General features: G+C 48.3%; 7 protein-coding genes across 7 annotated transcripts; 4 read left to right on the forward strand and 3 right to left on the reverse strand.

Annotated features, from left to right (window-relative positions):
* Positions 1-490: 490 nt before the first annotated feature.
* Positions 491-1,013, forward strand: ACHE_80741S (uncharacterized protein; the record flags this gene model as incomplete). The annotated part of the gene is made up of 4 exons (XM_043284145.1): positions 491-515; positions 578-623; positions 676-848; positions 895-1,013. The coding sequence occupies 4 exons, from the start codon at positions 491-493 to the stop codon at positions 1,011-1,013; spliced, it is 363 nt and encodes a 120-aa protein (XP_043141354.1).
* A 1,099-nt stretch (positions 1,014-2,112) lies between these two features.
* Positions 2,113-2,514, reverse strand: ACHE_80742A (uncharacterized protein; the record flags this gene model as incomplete). Its single annotated transcript, XM_043284146.1, has 1 exon — positions 2,113-2,514. The coding sequence occupies one exon, from the start codon at positions 2,512-2,514 to the stop codon at positions 2,113-2,115; it is 402 nt and encodes a 133-aa protein (XP_043141355.1).
* Positions 2,515-6,296: 3,782 nt separating this feature from the next.
* ACHE_80743A (uncharacterized protein) lies at positions 6,297-11,513 on the reverse strand (the record flags this gene model as incomplete). The annotated part of the gene is made up of 2 exons (XM_043284147.1): positions 6,297-10,967; positions 11,022-11,513. The coding sequence occupies 2 exons, from the start codon at positions 11,511-11,513 to the stop codon at positions 6,297-6,299; spliced, it is 5,163 nt and encodes a 1,720-aa protein (XP_043141356.1).
* Positions 11,514-11,758: 245 nt separating this feature from the next.
* On the forward strand, positions 11,759-12,283 carry ACHE_80744S (uncharacterized protein; the record flags this gene model as incomplete). Its single annotated transcript, XM_043284148.1, has 1 exon — positions 11,759-12,283. The coding sequence occupies one exon, from the start codon at positions 11,759-11,761 to the stop codon at positions 12,281-12,283; it is 525 nt and encodes a 174-aa protein (XP_043141357.1).
* Positions 12,284-13,417: 1,134 nt separating this feature from the next.
* On the forward strand, positions 13,418-15,207 carry ACHE_80745S (uncharacterized protein; the record flags this gene model as incomplete). The annotated part of the gene is made up of 2 exons (XM_043284149.1): positions 13,418-14,408; positions 14,465-15,207. 2 exons carry the CDS (start codon positions 13,418-13,420, stop codon positions 15,205-15,207), a joined length of 1,734 nt encoding a protein of 577 aa, XP_043141358.1.
* Positions 15,208-16,848: 1,641 nt separating this feature from the next.
* ACHE_80746S (putative zinc metallopeptidase) lies at positions 16,849-18,063 on the forward strand (the record flags this gene model as incomplete). Its single annotated transcript, XM_043284150.1, has 1 exon — positions 16,849-18,063. One exon carries the CDS (start codon positions 16,849-16,851, stop codon positions 18,061-18,063), a length of 1,215 nt encoding a protein of 404 aa, XP_043141359.1.
* Positions 18,064-18,086: 23 nt separating this feature from the next.
* ACHE_80747A (NAD(P)-dependent alcohol dehydrogenase) lies at positions 18,087-19,088 on the reverse strand (the record flags this gene model as incomplete). Its single annotated transcript, XM_043284151.1, has 1 exon — positions 18,087-19,088. One exon carries the CDS (start codon positions 19,086-19,088, stop codon positions 18,087-18,089), a length of 1,002 nt encoding a protein of 333 aa, XP_043141360.1.
* Positions 19,089-20,984: the final 1,896 nt, after the last annotated feature.

The raw sequence follows: 20,984 nt of genomic DNA on the forward strand, positions 1-20,984 counted from the left end.
TCCTCGCCCAGATTATGGCTACTTTCATGGCAAGCAACAACCAAAGGCAATTTGCTTGTATACTAATGATATGTAGGCCCGGTCCTAACCACAATCAACAATGGGATCCTCCTCGTCCGATCACTGCGTTGGTTAATGCAAATGGATCTCAGCAATGTGGAACAATTGCGGGAACCCAGCCCACTGTATGTTGTGCCTATACTCAGCATACATTGGCACAGGGCTAAATAAATCTCTCTAGCTCCGACGCCACATGCGTGAGGCAGGAGGCTCACCCTGGGGCCAGTATGTGTTAAGCCTTTGCTGGAATGTGACATGGTGGCTAATGTATCCTAGTTGAGAACCGGACTCGTCGCAATGTGAAAGATCCTGAGCTTATTGCAGGCTAGAAGTAAGTGTATAAATAATATTCTATTGTATGTATATGCTGATTACACATTTGTGTTGTATAGCACTTTGAAACGGTATGTTCTCACTGGTGACTGGCGCAATGGCCGTTTCCTGCATGAGCCTGGGTATGTATCACTTCAATCCACTGCAGAGAAGAAAGTCTGATGGAGATCCAGTGTGGGCCCAGGAGGTGCATGGATTGAGATCTATGCAGATGCCTGTGAGGCTCTGGCGTAAGTATTTCCCATGCACATCTCATAGAGAATCTATGCTCACTTAGAATAGTGCATCAGACTGTGCTTTTGCTGACCACTGGGGGGTGCGTTTTCACCGTGATCAAGGAGTCACTACACCTGGAAGTAAACGCAAGCAAGGCCCTCCCCCTCCTGAAAGCAGTGATGAGGCCAACCTTGCCACTCCCATGCCTGCTCTTCATGCCAGCAAGCGCCGCCGTTCCGGTAAGCTTGAATCCTCTATGTACTGAGCATATGCTGATTATATTAGCACATATTGTCCGTCGTTCGACCCGTTTGATGCAGGCTGGTGGACAGGAAGATGATGAGCAGGGTGAGCCAAGCATCAGACAGAATGGTACTGTGGAGAATGTCATGGGCTCAGAATAATAGATGATAATGAATTGATATTCCTATCTAAACCGTTGTAGTTATCGACGATGCGATGGCTCAACGCTTCCACGCCGCCTCAGTGGCTGATATCAACAAATGCCGCCATCCAAGCGAGCAAACAAATGAAGCACTAGTGTAGCCACACATCCCATGGATAAAACCCTTTTTCTCCTCCAGAAAAATTTGCCTTCTTCCTCTTCCCCCAGATTCGATATTCTCATTGATGGCTACAATAGTCTAGATAGGAATTCAGTTCGTTATTATCTACTATTCCGAGCCCGTGACACCAATGTGAACTGCCTGGAGCCCCAGAGGTGAAACTCCCACTGCTTCAACTCCCTGTTCTGTCAAGTTGCCGTTTGTGTGTGCAACAATGTCGGCGCCGCTGCGTAAGGCAGCCTGGTGGGCTACTAGGGCTAGATAATTTCTAGGCAATATGTGCGAGTAAAGCCTCCATTGCCTAATTAAAATCCAAAGGAGAGGAATACAGATTTTCTGTGGAATGATGGATGGATACAGGACTGATAACCAATTTCCAATCCGCATTGAGCTTTGTGACCCCACTTCACCACCCAATAACCTTCTCCGGGAAGAATTCATCGATGAGCTCCATATAGTACGGCTTAAAGAAGTGAGTCAGTGGCCCTTGCAACAGAGATGGAAGGAAAAAGAAATCATGAACAAAATGAAAACTAACCTTGAGCTTCTCAGGGTCCGGAACCTCGTCACTCTTACTATACAGATCGTAGGGGTACAGCGTCGAGCATTTTCTCGTCATGCTCATTCATCAATTCATGATACGCTCCATCGCGGTGCCATGGGTAGAATGAGTGGTAGCGGATCATAGCCAAGCCCTCCGCAGAAATCGTAGACTGATGCTTGACAATGTGGTAGAGATACTCAACATGGCCCCAGCATAGCATGACATCCTCCAATCCACAGCCAGGTGAGTAAATCCCAAACTTGCTGCTATATACCGGGTTGTTGAAAGCCTCATTGTCCTTGAACGTTGCCTTTCCAAAAATGATCCTTTCGCCGAATTCACAGCCAACGGGGAATGATCGACAACATCCCACTGGCCCTGAGCACCGAAGAATCAAGGCTTTCCATCGGCACGGAGGGCTTCGGCGGTCTGGAGCAGGTGGGTCATCTGGGACTCCCAGGTGTCGGGATCACATTCGTCGATGAATGTGCTTAGTTTCTCCATAGCGTTCCAGACGTTCGTGTAAGCGCGGGTCTTGTTCTTGAAGTCATTGGGGGCCTTGAGGTTGTATGCCACGGTTTGAAGGTTATGTTGTTTGGCGTAGAAGGCCTTGACGCCTTCGTAACCGTCCTCGAACTGGGGGAAGTTGGTCTTGCCTTTGTTTTTATCGAACTTGGGTTGGTTGTAGAGGGTGTCATTGCTTTGAGTGTTGCCTCTGAGCGTGTTCACCGCGTCAATGTTGTCCGAGATCGTCTCGATGCTGGCCGGACGTTGGAGGAGAACAGCAGCAGCCATTTTGAGCATTTGGGAGATACAGTTTGCGGTATTTGTGAGGGGTGATGAGGAAGTTGAGGGAAGACGAGGTGAAGATGCCGCATTTATAGTGGCCCAGATCCGTTGTTCATGACCGGTTAGGGTTCTCCGTGCCTTGTACTTGACAGGTTTGACTCTGAATGTTGATCGGTTTCTAGTTTCCACAGAGATTTGCATTGTGATACTCTTTCTATGAATGTTTCTTTGCCCGCATCATGTATCCAGTAGTAGTCCGACGTCGCCAATCAGAATGTAGGCATGTGCAAGCATTTCGATTGTCAGCGCGGGGAAAGACATCCCGATTCATTTCCTTTCGGAATTCGCTGGCTGGTTGGAGAACCGGGACTTCGGAGCCTAGTTGGTTCTATAGTCTGGATTGGGATTCCGAAGCAGAGTCGCGAGCTTTTCATAACACAATGGGCTTTGCCAACGGAGTTAAGAGGTGGCCGACAAGCTCTTAACTATGAGACGAACCAGTACCAGGGAATTGTAATAGACTGTCTATTAAGTCGGCTGATGGGAGGAGTGTGGGTCCTTTGAATTGATGCTATTCTGTCATGGCCAGCTTCCCAGAGGTTGTAGAACCAAGGAAGGTGTGTGTTACTCACTGGAGTAGATGCCTATACATACTGAAGCAAGCATTCCTTTCTTTAGAAAATATCACAATCGTACACGTCACTGTCAATAGGTTATAGGTAGAATGTACCGGCTCTTTGAAATGATTCCTTGCAGACTGGTCACACGGCCTCAAGGTTGCATGAACATATTCTCTATCTCAGTTGTCCTATCACTCTAGAAAATACGTAGCTTCGCAAGGTTGATCGGTTGAAAAATTATCAAGTAAAGAACTTCTGTTCTGCTCCTACTATCATTTTCAACAACTAATCATGCATTTCTTTAGAAGGAGACTGTAATAAAGATGTTGCACAACGCACTCCGTTCCCTATGTTCGTCCCTTTACCCATGAGTGATCCCGAAACACTGTCTCCCTTTTGGCAAAAATATCGATTTTGGCCCCGAGATCGGAAAGGGCGTGTAATCGTGATATTTTCTCCAATAATAACGGCTAGCTGCCCTTGTGATGAGCAATTGCTAGCAGTAAAACAACAAATCTGGCACCCTTCAGCTATGCCCAGGTCATTAACCATGACCCGCCGCTTCTCATTGTGGGATTCGTGGGGTGGTTGGATAAGGCAAAGGATACACTTAAAGAACCTGGCGGAGACGGATGAGTGTGACCAACATTATCTCCGAGCACTTTGTTGAGGCGGCTAAAGCGACGGCTATTAACGATTCCATTGGTTGAGCCATATGTCCACTACACCCTGAATTCCGACACATACGACGGGCGAAGCGGAATCGCCTATCTGGTAGCTAAGCTAATTCTACCATACATACTGGGCAAAAATCCAAAGATAGCATATTTCCGACGATACAACTATCAACGTGCAAAATGTGAGGGTCCAAAGATCATTAAGAAGTGGTTTGACCTTGTACAAATCACTATGATGCAGCATGGGATTGCATATGAAGATGTCTACAATTTGGTGAGACTGGTTATGCGCACCCCACCACGTCGCCTATAACAGGGCCTGCGATCCATGCTTTGGAGCAGGCCCAGCAGGAGACAGTGGCAAAATTGATTTCGAATGCATGCCAAAATTTCTAGGATCCTCTGCCAAAACATGTACCATGTTCCCAATAGTCACCACTGCCAGGGAGGCCACGTATCCTACTTGCAGATATGGGCGTCCAGAGAAATACAGAATAATAAATGGCACTGCTGCTGTATAGACAAGGAGCAAGGTTGCTGCAAAATCCAACTTTTGCCAGTAGGCCGCATTGTCTTCAGACAAGATCAGGACGGCGTGGTAAGTCAAGCTGCACATGCACCACACCATGACACCGCTGCCATAGCACATCAGTCCCTGTGCAACAGGGATGGCCTCTAGAGATCTTGGGAATTGTTGGAACAAGACAATGGCCAAGAAGAAGACAAAATAGGATAACCCAAAGAGGTGAATATAAATGAAAATAGCGCTATCTCGGTGGCGTGCCACGCTGGATACCATGGTGGATGGGATAAGTGGAAGCAAAGTAATAGAAATGTACTGAGTAAGATATGAAACCGGATACTTTGGAGGAAGGTATGCCATGCTTTATATAGGTGTTACCATCAAGGCGGTTACAGCATGAGTGAGCATGGAGGGATCAATGGTGCTCTTGAAATGACAACTTATCCATGGGCTGATTACTTTAATTCTGACAATCTCATGTCCACATCCAAAAAGCTGTCCATTCCCTGGGAAAGGAAGAGAGCATAATTTTGCAAGCCTACTTGGCCCGAGCCACTCTTGCCCAGGTTACTTGGGCAAGAGTGGCTCCCATTCGTAGTGCTGTGGATACCCAACACAACGGTCAGCATGTAGCATTTTTCATAACCACAAGGACACCCAAACAGCAAAGCTCATGCATGAAATCGTCCCATATAACCATGTTTCGACGGCGTATAAGGCTAAGAATTGCGACAAAACTTAACCTCGTGTAATGGGTGTATGTCTGTCTCTGCAATTTATCTTGAATACCACTGAGCCATCTTGTGGGATTTTCATTACGGAACATCCCTTTATAGACTTGAAACAGAAACCCGGCATGGGTTCAAATGAGAGAGATGGGTTTGCGGTTTCCTTGTCGTGAATTGCTGTGCTTTTCCAGTGTGGTATGAACCGTGGCTGCCTTGTGGGAGAGTCAACTCGAGAACCAACTATTTTAAGCATCGATCTTTCATCGAATCCAGAAGTGGCAGTTGCTTCTGTCCAATTCTCCACTGGATTGAGGGAAAGCAATAGGGCAACTGTTGGGATATCTCCAAATAAGAGATTTTTCTTAAATTGGTCCATGCTCACTTCGCGCGGAACCAATACTTCAGTTGATAGGGTAGACGTTGGTTTTTGTTTCAAAAGAGGGCCGGCCGCAGACACCAACGAAACAAGCTCTACAGGGACTTGGAGATGGGTGGGGTTATGAAACCTACTGCTGCAGAGCACCCGCAAGGACGACTTTTAGGAGAGTGTGACGGCTCAGCTCAGTGCCTTCATGAACATTCATTGTCAACATGGCAAACAATGCCATGAAAGCAATCGAGACAAACAGCTGCTTAGCGAGGCCACACACAACCATATATAAGACTTCTTTGTGTAAATAGACTCTTCTTTCTTTTCTTTTCCTCTTCAGATTCGATATTCTCGTTGATGGCTACAATAGTCTAGATAGGAACTCAGTTCGTTATTATCTACTATTCCGAGCTCGTGACAGAGAGCCCAGAGCTACCAAGGCGCTGCTACAATTCCTAGCCAGTACCAGTGTAGCTCTACCCCGAGCACACCTACAGCGAACGGCAGAAAGGGCCCGAAGAGAGGATGAATGGGGACTGGAAGCATTGGAGGAGGCGACTAGAACAGGAGAAGGATAGCAGGGAGGGTAGCCTAAGCTGAGATTCAACCTAGGCCACACCCATCTTGCTCCGAAACACAAGGAGAGCATTGTGCTCGAAAGCCCTGCGCATACAGGCGGTTTGGGGCGAGGAAAAGGATCAGAAGGATTATAGAAGGGGGCTAGTGCCTCAGGAAGTCATAGGGACAAGAGACTGTAGAATAGCTACCCGCCTCAACTCCACGAATAATGGTCTGTCATGGCTCTAGGGCTCGGTATGGACAATGAACTTGATTAAATAATATATAATGATAATGGTAGTTGCATACCACCTAATTTGTACTGGTATTGACTTGTTGGTTATTCGCCACTGAGATGCCCCTTTCCTTAGCATCAGAGAGAAGCTTCACTATTGCCCTAGATCCATTCCCTGCCGCATATGATAAAGGTGTCCGACCATCAGAATCCTTCGAGTTTACATCCACTTTTCCAGTGTCAAGCAGCAGCTTGACAACTCCCTCATGTTCATTCCGTGCTGCAAATGCTTTGAGTTTCCGGCTAGAAAACAAAGATAGCTTCTTCCCCTTCATCAGTGAACCACGTTTATACCTTGCTGCATATGATAAAGGTGTCCGACCATCGGCATCCTTTGAGTCCACATCCACTTTTCCAGTGCTGAGCAGCAGCTTCATAACTACCTTATGTCCAATCTCTGCTGCATATGATAATGGTGTCCGGCCATTAGAATCCTTTGAGTCCACATCCACTTCTTCAGTGTCAAGCAGCAGCTTCACCACTGCCTCTTGTCCATTCCCTGCTGTAGATGATAACCAAAATGCCTCATGTCCATTCCATGCTGTGTATGATAAAGGTGTCCGACCATCAGAATCCTTCGAGTCCACATCCACTTTTCCAGTGTCAAGCAGCAGCTTCACTACTGCCTCATGTCCATTCTGTGCTGCATATGATAAAGGTGTCCGACCATCAGAATCCTCTGAATCCACATCCACTTTTCCAGTGCTGAGCAGCAACTTCACCACTGTCTCATGTCCATTCCATGCTGCAGATGATAACCAAAATGCCTCATTTCCATTCCGTGCTGCATATGATAAAGGTGTCCGACCATCAGAATCCTTTGAGTTCATATCCACTTTTCCAGTGTCAAGCAGCAGCTTTGCCACTGCCTCATGTCCATTCCGTGCTGCATATGATAAAGGCGTCCGACCATTAGAATCCTTTGAGTCCACATCCACTTTTCCAGTGTCAAGCAGCAGCTTCACTACTGCCTCATGTCCATTCCGTGCTGTAGATGATAACCAAAATGCCTCATTTCCATTCCGTGCTGCATATGATAAAGGTGTCCGACCATCAGAATCCTTTGAGTTCATATCCACTTTTCCAGTGTCAAGCAGCAGCTTTGCCACTGCCTCATGTCCATTCCATGCTGCATATGATAAAGGTGTCCGACCATCAGAATCCTTCGAGTCCACATCCACTTTTCTGGTGTCAAGCAGCAGCTTCACCACTGCCTCATGTCCATTCCGTGCTGCATATGATAAAGGTGTCCGACCATCAGAATCCTTCGAGTCCACATCCACTTTTCCAGTGCTGAGCAGCAGCTTCGCCACTGCCTCATGTCCATTCCGTGCTGCATATGATAAAGGCGTCCGACCATTAGAATCCTTTGAGTCCACATCCACTTTTCCAGTGTCAAGCAGCAGCTTCACTACTGCCTCATGTCCATTCCGTGCTGCAGATGATAACCAAAATGCCTCATTTCCATTCCGTGCTGCATATGATAAAGGTGTCCGACCATCAGAATCCTTTGAGTTCATATCCACTTTTCCAGTGTCAAGCAGCAGCTTTGCCACTGTCTCATGTCCATTCCGTGCTGCAGATGATAACCAAAATGCCTGATGTCCAATCTCTGCTGCATATGACAAAGGTGTCCGGCCATTAAAATCCCTCAAGTCCACATCCACTTTTCCAGTGTCAAGCAGCAGTTTCACCACTGCCTCATGTCCATTCTGTGCTGCATATGATAAAGGTGTCCGAATATCAGAATCCTTTGAGTCAACATCCACTTTTCCCATGTCAAGCAGCAGCTTCACCACTGTCTCATGTCCATTCCGTGCTGCAGATGATAACCAAAATGCCTCATTTCCATTCCGTGCTGCATATGATAAAGGTGTCCGACCATCAGAATCCTTTGAGTTCATATCCACTTTTCCAGTGTCAAGCAGCAGCTTTGCCACTGCCTCATGTCCATTCCGTGCTGCATATGATAAAGGCGTCCGACCATTAGAATCCTTTGAGTCCACATCCACTTTTCCAGTGTCAAGCAGCAGCTTCACTACTGCCTCATGTCCATTCCGTGCTGTAGATGATAACCAAAATGCCTCATGTCCATTCTGTGCTGCGTATGATAAAGGTGTCAGGCCATTAGAATCCTTTGAGTCCACATCTACTTTTCCAGTGCTGAGCAGCAGCTTCATAACTACCTTATGTCCAATCTCTGCTGCATATGATAATGGTGTCCGGCCATCAGAATCCTTCGAGTCCACATCCACTTTTCCCGTGTCAAGCAGCAGCTTCACCACTACCTCATGTCCATTCCGTGCTGCATATGATAAAGGTGTCTGACCATCAGAATCCTTCGAGTCCACATCCACTTTTCCAGTGTCAGGCAGCAGCTTCACTACTGCCTCATGTCCATTCTGTGCTGCATATGATAAAGGTGTCCGACCATCAGAATCCTCTGAATCCACATCCACTTTTCCAGTGCTGAGCAGCAACTTCACCACTGCCTCTTGTCCATTCTGTGCTGTAGATGATAACCGAAATGCCTCATGTCCAATCTCTGCTGCATATGACAAAGGTGTCCGGCCATTAAAATCCCTCAAGTCGACATCCACTTTTCCAGTGCTGAGCAGCAGCTTCACCACTGCCTCATGTCCAATCTCTGCTGCGTATGATAAAGGTGTCCGACCATCAGAATCCTCTGAATCCACGTCCACTTTCCCAACCTCAAGGAGCTGATGTACAACTGCTGCAAGCCCCAAATAAGATGCAATGATAAGGGAGCTTGCATTCTGCGCAGGGCCCCATCTTATAGTTTTATTCTTATAGGACCATGTCTCGTAAATCCTTGATTCTGGTTCGCAGAGGATGAGTCCTCGTTTCATTACCGGATCCTTGCTTTGGATACTGGCTGCACGAAAATGAGATACCCAATTCTGTGCTGCGTAGTCCAGGAACGTGCACGTGGGACCTTCTCTGATGTTCTCTTGGACCAAGTATAATGTGCAGGCCTCTGCGAGAATCTGGTGAGACATCTCCGGCAGCAAGGAGTGTTCCCATCCCTCAATTTGAGAGCTTATGGGTTCTGCAGAGTTGTTCCGCACTAAGAACTCCTTTGCGGTCTGGTGAAGCAAATAGACATTTGAGTCTACGACCACCAGAAAGAGCCCACACAGATCTCTGATGGTTGCTTGGATTCGTTGGTCGTCTGTTTCAATGTGATCACAGATGTCCTCGATGGAATGATGGGCCCCTGCACTAAAAGCTAAAGCCACAGAAACTTCCTTAAGAGATAATGGTCGCCTTGCTGCAGTGATTATGTGCAGTAGTCTCTTAGCCTTTTCGCGGTTAGGACCCCGATTCAGGATTTTATTATAAGCTTCATTGACATTTTGAGGCACATGATGAATCACTTTACGGATCTCTCCGTTCGTGAACTCTGTCATGTTCTCTATGACATTCAACGTAAGGCTTACCCACAAATACGTGCGTTGGGATTTAGATTTAGACATGAGCTCTCTCCGAAGAGATTCGAGCTGATCAGGCTTTAGATTCCTTGGCGCACTGATATCCCTAACCCGCTGTTCGATGACCAAGTCTATCTCGCGTGAAATTTTCTGGACCTCAACTTCGCCTTCACCGCTTAAATGGATTGTGGGCAATTGAGCCTCCAATTTGTGGAAACCGCGGCGAATATGGTCATATGGCCTACTTGTGATGAGAAACTTAAGATTGTGCCTCTTGGCGTCAGCCAAGTAAAACTCTCTCACAGCTTCAATGAGTTGCATACGGTCATCGGCTTGGCACTCATCCAAAGCATCCAAGACACAGATGATTTCACAAACATTCTCACCAGTTGCGACAGTCATCAAGATATTCCATAGGTCACTGAAGGATCCAATAAGCTTGTCTCCATCAGTGTCCAGCTTGTCCATGACAGAATCAGATAGCAAGTGCGGCTGCACCATGAAAAGTTGGCGTAAGATTGCGGCAAATGCGTTTGATGCGCTCTTCTGGTCGGAAAAGTCGTCCTTGAAAAAGAAGTAACAAACTGTTCTTGTAGAGTTGGGAAGTAACTCATCAACCAAGTACTTCGCCAATACTGATTTTCCACACCCTGGATCGGCTGAAACCCATAGAAGGCTGGAGTGATCGCTCTGCTCCCAGTTGTGGAATCGGTCATGGCTGGTAAACCAGTTACATGTACCAGGCACACGCTTGTCATTCCGGTCTTTGCGGTCTCGGTAAGGGCAGGTGTAGAGCTGTTTGAAGAACTTTTTCATCCTCTCATCTCGGGTTGACGTGAATTTCCATATCTGAAACTGATCAACAGAGGCTTGGATCTCATCAAGCCTTTGCTTGGTGTCCGCATTATGTATCAGGGAAGTGAAACTCTTTGCTGAATCCTCAAGTCTTTTAATGTCCTTCAACAAATCATCCCACGCATCCTGCTTGAACATGTTTCTGAAAGCCCGAGAGATGGTATGCTTATATAGATAGCACAGCGCTCGAGCCTGGAATTCCAGTATCTTGGAATATAATGAAAGCAGGTTTTCCTTGAATTTCTCCTTTAACTGAACATTGGAGCCTTCATCGGAATGCGCGTAAGAATCTTTCATGACATGGAGGCGAGGAATCAAGGCAGAGGTCAACTCTATGCCCTGTAATAGGCATTCATGTTGCTCAAAAGCCTGCACAACAAACTATGGATGACTTAGAATTGAATGACAGCATTGACTGGGGCAATAGAGCCTTACCAGAAGACCAACAGTAACACCGGCGCAGGCTATTGCAGCTGGCGGGCTTGCAGATGCGGCCGTAGTAAACACATCCTTGACCATCAAGACATTTTGGAATGCTCTTGTGAGTTGTTGCTCGACTTTGATCTTGTGACCGCCAAAATGAACCACCCACTTGTTCTCTTCCAGCTCGCGATTCTTAGTATCTAGGAAACCACAGAGTTCCCGGCCGGTTATCCCCTCTGTCTGAACATTCAGTCCAAAGTGAATTTGAAGGATTTCGGCCGATGCTGTTAAAATATTTTTCGTCGTTTCATTCTGCTTGAGCCGCCATTCTGCTCCCATCCATAAATCTTCCAGTTCCTGGGGAGCGGCTTGAGTGACGAGAGACATTTCTGGGCTCGGCAAGCAATCTTCCGATGGATTTTCATCTGTCTTGTCGGGGGATTTCTTGCGGAGTCTCCTCCTGAGGCTCTGTATGAAGCCATTTCCAAAGCAAGAGACAGGCATTGCGTTTCTATTTTCTTTGTAGTCCTTGAAGTCAAGAACAGCGAGTTCTGTTCAGCCTGGTGTGAGAGATCGTCTCCAGCTCAGCAACCACGTGACATTTGTTGGCTTGAGGTGGTCCGACCGCAGATTCACTATTGCAGTCATACACACCTCACAGCACCAAAATCGCGACCATCTGCTCGTGATTTCCCAGCCAGCCACTGAGTACAAACACTGCTACCACCAATTCTATGTCCGACGTCAATATGGGGAAGTCCCGGGAGCCCACCACCCCGAAACGACCGCCCAAACGACCGAGACCAGAAACTCCGAAGAAAGCTATAGAGCCCCCTGTTATCCCTCAGAACCTGCTATGGCCTGGACAACTCAATCAAAATACGCCTCCCGAATCCCCTCCCCACGGATCCCCCCAAAGCCAACTAGACCTAGAGCTCCAAAGCCACATTACAGCAGCAGTGGCTTCGCGCACAGCACAGATAGAGACTACTGGAGATGAAGTCACGGAGCTCGTCTCTATGGTTAACCAGAAAATCGCCAAGTGGGAGGAGAGGAGCCTTAAAAGAGCTGCCTCCTTGGGCAAGGACATCAGAACCCTGGTCCTCAATTTCAGCTCGAACCTAGCGACGGGACACCCTGCCAAAGCAGAGAACCATCAACCCCCACCCTCTAAACACAACAGCCATGCCGAAGCTGCTGGAGCTTCACCCGGTGCCCCCAAGACACCACCCAAGGTAACTACCCAAGCCCCCTTACAAATCACCACCACCTGAGAAGCCACCCCCACCCCCCCCCCCCCCCGATGCGTGTTTCCTCCTTTAGTTGCACCTCAACCTCCATTTGATCCCCTAATTCCTGAGCTTCCAGTATTGAAAGCGACCCTCCTTTCCTTAGACGTGTTTTTTTAGCCCTCCGGCGTTTGCTAAGGGCCTCGTTTGCCGCCCGAAGATCATGAATCTCTGCTTCCATCAAATCCATCTTATGCATTATCTTCCTCGTGCCTTTTGTAAGGACGTCAGCAGTGTTCAAGATTGCCAGGCTGTTTTGCTTTTGCCTTTCCATGTTGTTCAGAGCTTATGACAACCATTGTAGTCGAGATCACTCCCATCTGAAACCCAGTTTCATCAAAGTTATAGATATCTGCTTCCTGGATGCCATACTTCGCAATTGTGTTTTGAACAAGTGTAAACCAACGACAAATAACTTCTGGGTCTTCGCATAGAGCCCTCTGATAGTCATATTTCCGATTGAAACGAGTTGTGAGCTCTGGGTGCCGTTTGACAAAGGTGCTAGCCCAGTTTACCCCAACGCGTCCCGCGTCGCGCGTTGTGAGTAGTCGGTAGTCGGTTGGCCATATCTTCCACACCAGACAACCGAGGAGGAAACCCTTTGGAATCTAGATCAAGTATGTGTTCGACAATCGTTGATTCCTCTAGATCAGTGAGCTTCCGTGAATTGGCTGATATATTGCATCGTGATTGCATGCCACGCCGGCGGCGACTAAGCTTCACATGATCCACGTGATAGATCCTGCCAGCGGCTCGAGCGCTTAGATTTTTATCATTTTGCATAGCTTGAAGGGCCAATATTACTTGGCTTTCATCATGTTTCTGAGGCATCGTTGGGTGTGGTGAAATTTGTAGTAGAAATCGGAAGTCGCGTCGGAGCGATTTCGTGTTACATTCGCCCGTGTGTTACATTCGCATGTGGAGTACGTTAGTCGATTCTCAAAGCTTTTCTTTGAGTCTCTCCGTGAAAGATACCGAGCATTTGATCTCGTTCTGGACAATCTGAGGCTAGAATTTCACAGAAAACAAATGCGACTGACCTCATTGAACATGTGCGCTTGAATTTGTCCTCCAGAGTATCTCACGTCTTCTTTCTCCATAATACTCTGCCAGCAAGTTATGCCTGACCCTAAGGAATACACCGTCGGCTGGATCTGCGCCAAAAGTACGGAGCACGTTGCCGCGCAGGCTTTTCTTGACGAGAAGCATGAAGGACCAGAATATGTGTCACCTAATGACAATAATGATTACACCTTAGGCAAGATTGGAAAACATAATGTCGTCATTGCCGTCTTTCCCGACGGGGAGTACGGTATATCTTCCGCAACAAGCGTCGCAAAAGATATGCTGCACAGCTTTCCTAACGTCAGAATCGGTCTGATGGTCGGCGTCGGCGGCGGTGCACCAAGTCCAAAGCATGACATCCGTCTGGGAGATATTGTGGTCAGCGCTCCTCGCGATGGGAAGGGTGGCGTGTTTCAGTATGACTTTGGCAAAACCATACAACATCAGAACTTTCGACCAACAGGATTCCTGAACCAGGCACCAGTAGCCTTGCGGGCGGCGGTGAATGGCCTCAAAAGCCAGTATGAGAGCGAAGGGCATCAGCTTGAGGAAGCTATCAACGGTATTCTAGAGAAGAAACCAAGACTGCGGAAGAAGTACAAGCGGCCGGACCCAGGTAGCGATAAGCTATATCGAAGCGGATTCGTCCACACTCTGGACAACGAAGCAAGTTGTGCAGTAGTCTGTGGAGATGATCCATCAGACTTGATATTGCGGCACGAACGGACGGAGGGCGAGGATAATCCGGCAATTCACTATGGCCTGATTGCTTCGGCAAACCAGTTGATGAAGGACGCTTCGATTCGGGATAGACTTGCTGCGGAGAAGGACGTTCTGTGCTTTGAGATGGAAGCGGCGGGGCTGATGAACCACTTTCCCTGTCTGGTGATTCGCGGTATATGCAACTACGCGGACTCCCATAAGAATAAGGACTGGGAAGGGTATGCCGCCATGACGGCGGCTGCATATGCGAAAGATCTCCTTTATCGAATTGCCCCGAACAGGGTTGAAGCTGAGAAGAGGATCACTGAAATTCTTCCTGTTGGTTAGTCATTGTCTAATGTTTGCATCTATGTAACAGCGTGTTTCTGATATAAATAGTCCTAGACACTGTATCCAGAGCAGGAGCAAACGTTGAAGCGATGAGTTCAAGGTTGACTAGAAAAGAAGACCTTGAGATACTGAACTGGCTGGCTCGAACGGACTATGGCCTTCGGCAGAGTGACTATATCAAGAGGCGGCAGGCAGGAACTGGCCAATGGCTTCTGGAATCCGCCGAATACCAGGACTGGCTAAATTCTGACAAGCATACGCTTTTCTGTCCAGGCATTCCTGGAGCTGGGAAGACGATTCTTACCGCGGTCGTGATTAACGACCTCACGATGCGTCGCTTTAGTAACCAAACCATTGGTCTTGCATACATCTACTGCAATTTCCGGTGGAAAGACGAGCAGAAGGCTGAAGACTTACTAGCGAGTATACTCAAACAACTAGCCCGGTGTCAATCTTCTCTACCGGAAAGCGTGAAAAAACTTTACAAACAACATGAGAATAGACGGACACGGCCGTCACTAGACGAATTGTCGAGAACTCTCCAATTTGTAGCGGCAGCATATTCAAGAGTCTTCTTTGTCGTCGACGCACTTGACGAATGCCAGGCATCGGATGACTGCCGAGAGGTGTTTTTGTCCCAGCTTTTTGACCTTCAGAAGAAGTGCCTAGTAAACATCTTTGCCACCGCTAGGCCAATACCAGAAATTACCGAGAAATTCAACGGTACCACCTTAGAGATTCGTGCTCATGAAAGTGATATGCGAAGATATTTGGAAGGCCGCATTTCATAAGCTGAATCAAAACTCTTGAATGAACACAAGGAAGAGGTCAAGAGAGGATTACAGAGGCTGTAGATGGAATGTCTGTCAACTCTCATATCATTTACTCAACTGGACTGGAAAAACTGACCATAGCCTAGGTTTCTCCTTGCGCAGCTTCATTTCCACTCGATAAAAACAAAGAAGAGACGCAAGAAGGTCAAGGAAACCTTCAAAAACCTTTCACTAGGGCCTGAAACATATACTGAGGCGTATGAGGATGCTATGGGGCGAATTAAAGGGCAAGATAGAGACGCCTTGGACTTCGCAATGGGCGTTTTGCTGTGGATCACCTGCGCCAAGAGAGAGCTTACTACTTTGGAACTTCAGCACGCGCTTGCAGTGAAACGAGGAGCACCAAAGCTTGACAAAGGATGTAATGGTGTTGTCAAGCTGCTGCGAAGAAAACTTTAGGTTTGGCTTTTGAGGAATCATGTGGTTAGAATATTTGGCTTTGTTAAGTAGGATAGCTTACTACACTACTACATCGCTCCCATTACCTTGTTTAGCTAATACATCCTTCAGTTCAGTGACCTGTCCCAGCACTTCCTTGTATTTGTACAAATAGACAAGGTTTCCAGAGCAAGATTTTCATATCATTCCACTTATCGGCGTCATTTCAACTGTAGCTCATCCTTTCACATGTTGTTCTCGGGCCGTGGTGTCCTTCAGCAGCTTATTTTGATTCCTGGTATCCTGCTTGCTTTGGATTTGTTGACAGTGTTAACGATCAGACAATACAGCGATAGGCAGTATTTATTACTCGTAAAGTGGACCATAGTTGTAAAATAGAGACCTTTTGCTATTCTATGGCATCACTAAATTAAAGCGGTCGGTCTTGTGAGGTGAGACTGCGGGCTTTGCTTCGAACATTTATCTGGCTCCCTTATCAGGGTGCAGTGATCCAAACATACCCTAATCGCCCCGGGATCACTCCAGGATCGCTCCGGCTCGGTTCCCTGATCGCTCCAGGCACGCACTGCCCTGCCCTGGAAACGCTCGGGGCTGCTGAGGGAGCAAAAAGCGGCGTCGAGTAGGACCGAAAACGGAAATGGAAAGCCCCCAGGTTCCCGCAGAAAACATTTGCAGTCGATACGGCACTTGAAGATAGTTGTGGATTACCATTTCGGGCGGATGCGCTATGATGATATCAGATCCGATCCCGATCTACAATTTGCAGCGGCAATCGCGACCTCTTCCCGCCGCTATAGTTTGACATATTTCCTATCTTATTCTCCTGATACTTACTCCGGATAGTGTACATACGATTTACCCAGCTCTTTTTGCGACAGACTACGTTGGTGGACCCTTGCCGAGCCGCTAACGATGAAGACGTCATTGGGCAAATAGCCGACGACAGCGACTGTGAGGAGTTCGTCTCCCCGCATTGTCGTGATTCATACAAGTAGAAGAGCCCTCCTCTTTTCTCCTAAAGTCATTGAAGCCATTGTCTAAGCTATTGTTGCCCTCATTGCCAGCCAATTGCCCATCATGCCGAAGCAAGGTGAGCAGTATACTCTGTACTACGCATACTTGTATGGTTATGAACCCAGCTAACGAGCAGACCCCAACGACGGCGCCCTCCACGCCCTCATCGAAAAGTACCGCCCCGAAATGAAAACGTTCGAAGGCTTTTACCGCAACCTCCACAGCTTCCCGGAACTCTCCGGCCAGGAAGAACGCACCTCCACCACTGCCGCCGAATACCTCAACAGCCTCGACTTCGAAGTCCACACGCACATCGGCGGATACGGTGTCGCTGGAATATTCCGGAACGGCGATGGACCCACGGTGCTTCTGCGCGCGGATATGGACGCCCTACCTATGGAGGAGGAGACGGGCGTGCCGTATGCGAGTACTCGCGTGATGAAGGATCGGAACGGCGTTGAGCGGCCCGTTGCGCATGCATGTGGGCATGATTTCCATGTTACGGCGCTTGTGGCTGCGGCGTCGTTGTTGCATTCTGCGAAGAGCGAGTGGTCGGGCACGTTGGTGTGCGTGTTCCAGCCGTCGGAGGAGGAGTTGAATGGGGCCAAGGGGATGATTGAGGATGGGCTCTATGAGAAGGTTCCCAAGCCAGATGTTGTGCTTGCGCAGCATGTGCTTAAGATGAGGGCGGGCACTGTAAGTGTGAAGTCGGGACGGTTGTTGACTGCAGCGGACGCGTTTGATGTGAGGATTTATGGGCGTGGTGGGCATGGCTCGGCGCCGCATACGACCGTTGATCCGATTCTTATTGGGGCTTCGATTGTTATGCGGTTGCAGGGGATTGTCAGCCGGGAGGTGGCGCCTGGGGAGACGGCGGTTGTTAGCTGTGGGAGTATTCAATCAGGACATGCGTCGAATATCATTCCCAGTGTGCTGGATTTGAAGCTGAATGTTCGGACGTACGATGAGAATGTACGGAAAAACGTCATCGCGTCGATCAAGAGGATCATCGAGGCTGAGTGTCATGCCGGACGAGCGGTTAAGGACGCGCGTGTTGAATGTTCTACTTCGTCGCCTGCTACGATCAACGATGATGAGATGGTTGAGCAGCTCAAGGGGACGTTTGGGAGTTATTTCAAGGAGAATATGGTTGAGCCAGAGCCTGCTACAGCCAGTGAGGACTTCAGTCTTCTTGCGACAGCTGTTGGCGCTCCATATGTCATGTGGACGTTTGGTGGCATTGATGAGAAGAAGTGGGACGAGGCCGAGGCGAATGAGACTTTGAGCGAGTTGCCTGGTAACCATTCGCCATATTTTGCTCCGGCGCTCCAGCCGACGCTGCGTACGGGAGTAGACGCGATGGCGATTGGTGCTTTAACATTTTTGAAGCGTAAGACTTAATGTATATCATAAAAGCATTTCGTTTATTCAGAAACATGAATGATGATCTTCCCCTTGGACCGTTGGGTACGAAGCTTCTCGAATGCTTTGACTGCATCCTCAAATTCATAAGTGCTGTCAATCACAGCTCTGACATTTCCTTGTTGCATCCACTGTCCAATCTGGGTGATATCCTCCTTCTTATGCTTCATCATGAAGATGACATACTTCCGCTTCCCTCCGCCCAAGAAACCAGGCCAAACCAGCCTGTTGACAAAGATGGAGAGTGACACTGCACCAACCTGCACAAACGCCTTTCCAGGTCGTAGAAACGAGTCACTCTCGCTATAGAGATTCTCGGGGAGACCAATATGGTCAATGACATGCTCGTACACTTGGCCCTGTCCCTTCAGAACACCCACGACATTTTCCGCTGTGTAGTCGATAACCTCATCCGCCCCCAAGTCCTTACAAAATTGCACATTCCGCGACGAGCAGGTCGTAGTAACATGACATCCAACGACCTTGGCAAATTGAATCGCGAAAATTCCGCATCCCCCAGAACCACCGTTGATAAACACCCTATCCCCCTTCGAAACATACGGCACGAGAGACTGATATGCCGTCTGTGCTGCAACTCCCACCGTAGACGCTTGATCAGGCTCCACATCTTCCGGCAGCGCAGCGACATTATCCTTCCCAACAACCATATACTCCCCCAAAGACCCGAACTGCGTCGGTATACCCGTCGTCCCATACACCAACTGCCCAGCTTCGAATTCACTGACCTCCGCACCGGTAGAAACTATGCGCCCTGCAAAATCCATCCCCGGAGAAGCAGGCGTGGATACCAGAACGCGGGGCACGATTGGCATTTCTGGGACCTTGTAGTCGGCTGGGTTGATGGAAGCGGAGAGGACTTGGATGAGGAGTTGTGAGGGTGCTGGGACTGGGGTGCGGGCAGAGGGGTTGAGGGTGAGGTTTTTCTCGAGGCCGCCTGTGGTGCTGGTGTAGAGCCACGCTTTCATTGTGGAGGGTCCTGTCATTATGGTTGTAGTTGTGATCGCAATTGTTATTGTAGTTTGGAGGGTTGATACGTGAGGGGTGTAGGTCGATTGTTTGTGGTTGGTGGCGGCGACGTAATTATGCACTGCATAAATGCATTAGCTTCCTCCAGAGTACAAAGTACGTACCCCCGGGTACTCTGAGATAGTGACATAAACTGTACTCCGTACTCTTGGGTGACGTCGCATTACTATAAGTAGTATAGCGTGCCTGTTTAGGTTTAGCGTCCTATTGCCGCTTGGCATCGCTGTGTGTGCTCTATAAAGTCGTGTCGGAATCCATAGCTCGGAGGTGGACTATCTAAATTGCCGATTGTTTTGTATTAGTCAGCTTGCCCCTCACAAATTGCCAGATAGGAGCTATACAGTAATTCAGACCTCTTTTGGGATTCCATTGGTTGAGCCATATGTCCACTACTCCCTGGGTTCTAACAAGTCGCCCTTCATCACTGCTTCAACTTCAACCAAATTTGTGCTACGTTTCCTTTCACCTTTCGCCCCCGCCGCCTATGATTCTGTTGAGGCATTTTTGCTATTGATCCTCTGTCTAGAAGACTCCCTCATTGCGCCACCCCCTTTTCGCTGAATGCAGTCATAATCGTTGCGCTTTCGCACCAGTATGGTCCCCACTCATGTTGAAAAGCTCTGCTAACAGAGAATGATGGTTGAGATACAATGACCCCTTCAAAAGTTAGCATGGAGGCGCTGAGGCCGCGAGCCCAGGATTCTTCAATGTCATGCACTAGTACTGCTGCCAGATCGGTGGCTGAACGACAGGGGAGAGCCCTGAACTGTTGGGGATGAAGGACCTTGTGTTTTATGGCTATCCAGGCGAGTCTGTGGGCCATAAGGCGTTCCAGTTCTTCCCCATGGTGGAGAGGAGAGCAATCAGTCTGTATGAGTGTGGGCTGCTGTAGTCCTTCTTCCCTGGCTTTGGGAGGGCTACCAGTACTTGGCGGAAGGGCGTGGGGTGCCATCCAGTTGTAACGCAGTGTTTGTATACGGCTGAGATGGAGGGGCCTAGAGCAGGCCAGGCCTTTTTCAGCACAGCATTCTATATCTCATCCTGGCCGGGTGTGCTGCTTTTGGCTTGGAAATGGCTTGATGTGCTTCCCCTGTTGCGATTTTTGGGAAAGGGAGAGTTGCCTCTGGGTTGCTGCAGCTGATTGGGATATCTTCTGTACAGGCAGCCTTCTGGAGGAGTGTCTTTACAGAAGCTTTGCTTTGGCATTGGCAGTGGTGTGAACTCTGGGTTTAGCTAGATGTCAGGCAGTTCCGATCTGTTGGTGGTTGAAAAGCTTCAAAAAGTAATGGTTGCGGGGAAAATTCGCACTTCGGCCGTATTCGCCGCTCGCCCGTTGAATACGTTATATAAATGGTGTTCTGGATGTTTGAATTAGACCTTTTCGTTGTACTTGGTCGGAAAGTGCGCCCGCTTGTGGGTTACGTTAGTTAATCAACACCGGGATTAGTAACTAACTATGGATCTTGAGATGATAAGCATCTGCAAGATCTGAGCGATAAAGCCAATGCACCATTTGCATCTGGAAGGACCGTCCATGGTTCGCTATACTTTTCGTATTTATTCATTGGATTGCTCATGAAAAATGTGATATTTGCAGGTGAAATTGTGTCTGCTAAGGACTGCTCCTTCGCCAACCATACTAAGCCCCGAAGAAAAGTGGAGGGGTTCGGTTAACTTAGAGAAATATCGATCGTCCGTTCATGTGGAGTTCGGAGGGAAAGCAATTCTGCCTTCAGTAACAGCAGATACAATATAGAATATCATGATTGGCCATGGCGATTCTCTAGCACTGTACTCCGTAGTCGATGCACACCAGCCGCCCCTTATTATTGGGTCTTCATGCCGTGTTTTGC

The sequence above is a fragment of the Aspergillus chevalieri genome, chromosome 8 (genome assembly GCF_016861735.1).
Source record: "Aspergillus chevalieri M1 DNA, chromosome 8, nearly complete sequence".
Classification (NCBI taxonomy): domain Eukaryota; kingdom Fungi; phylum Ascomycota; class Eurotiomycetes; order Eurotiales; family Aspergillaceae; genus Aspergillus; species Aspergillus chevalieri.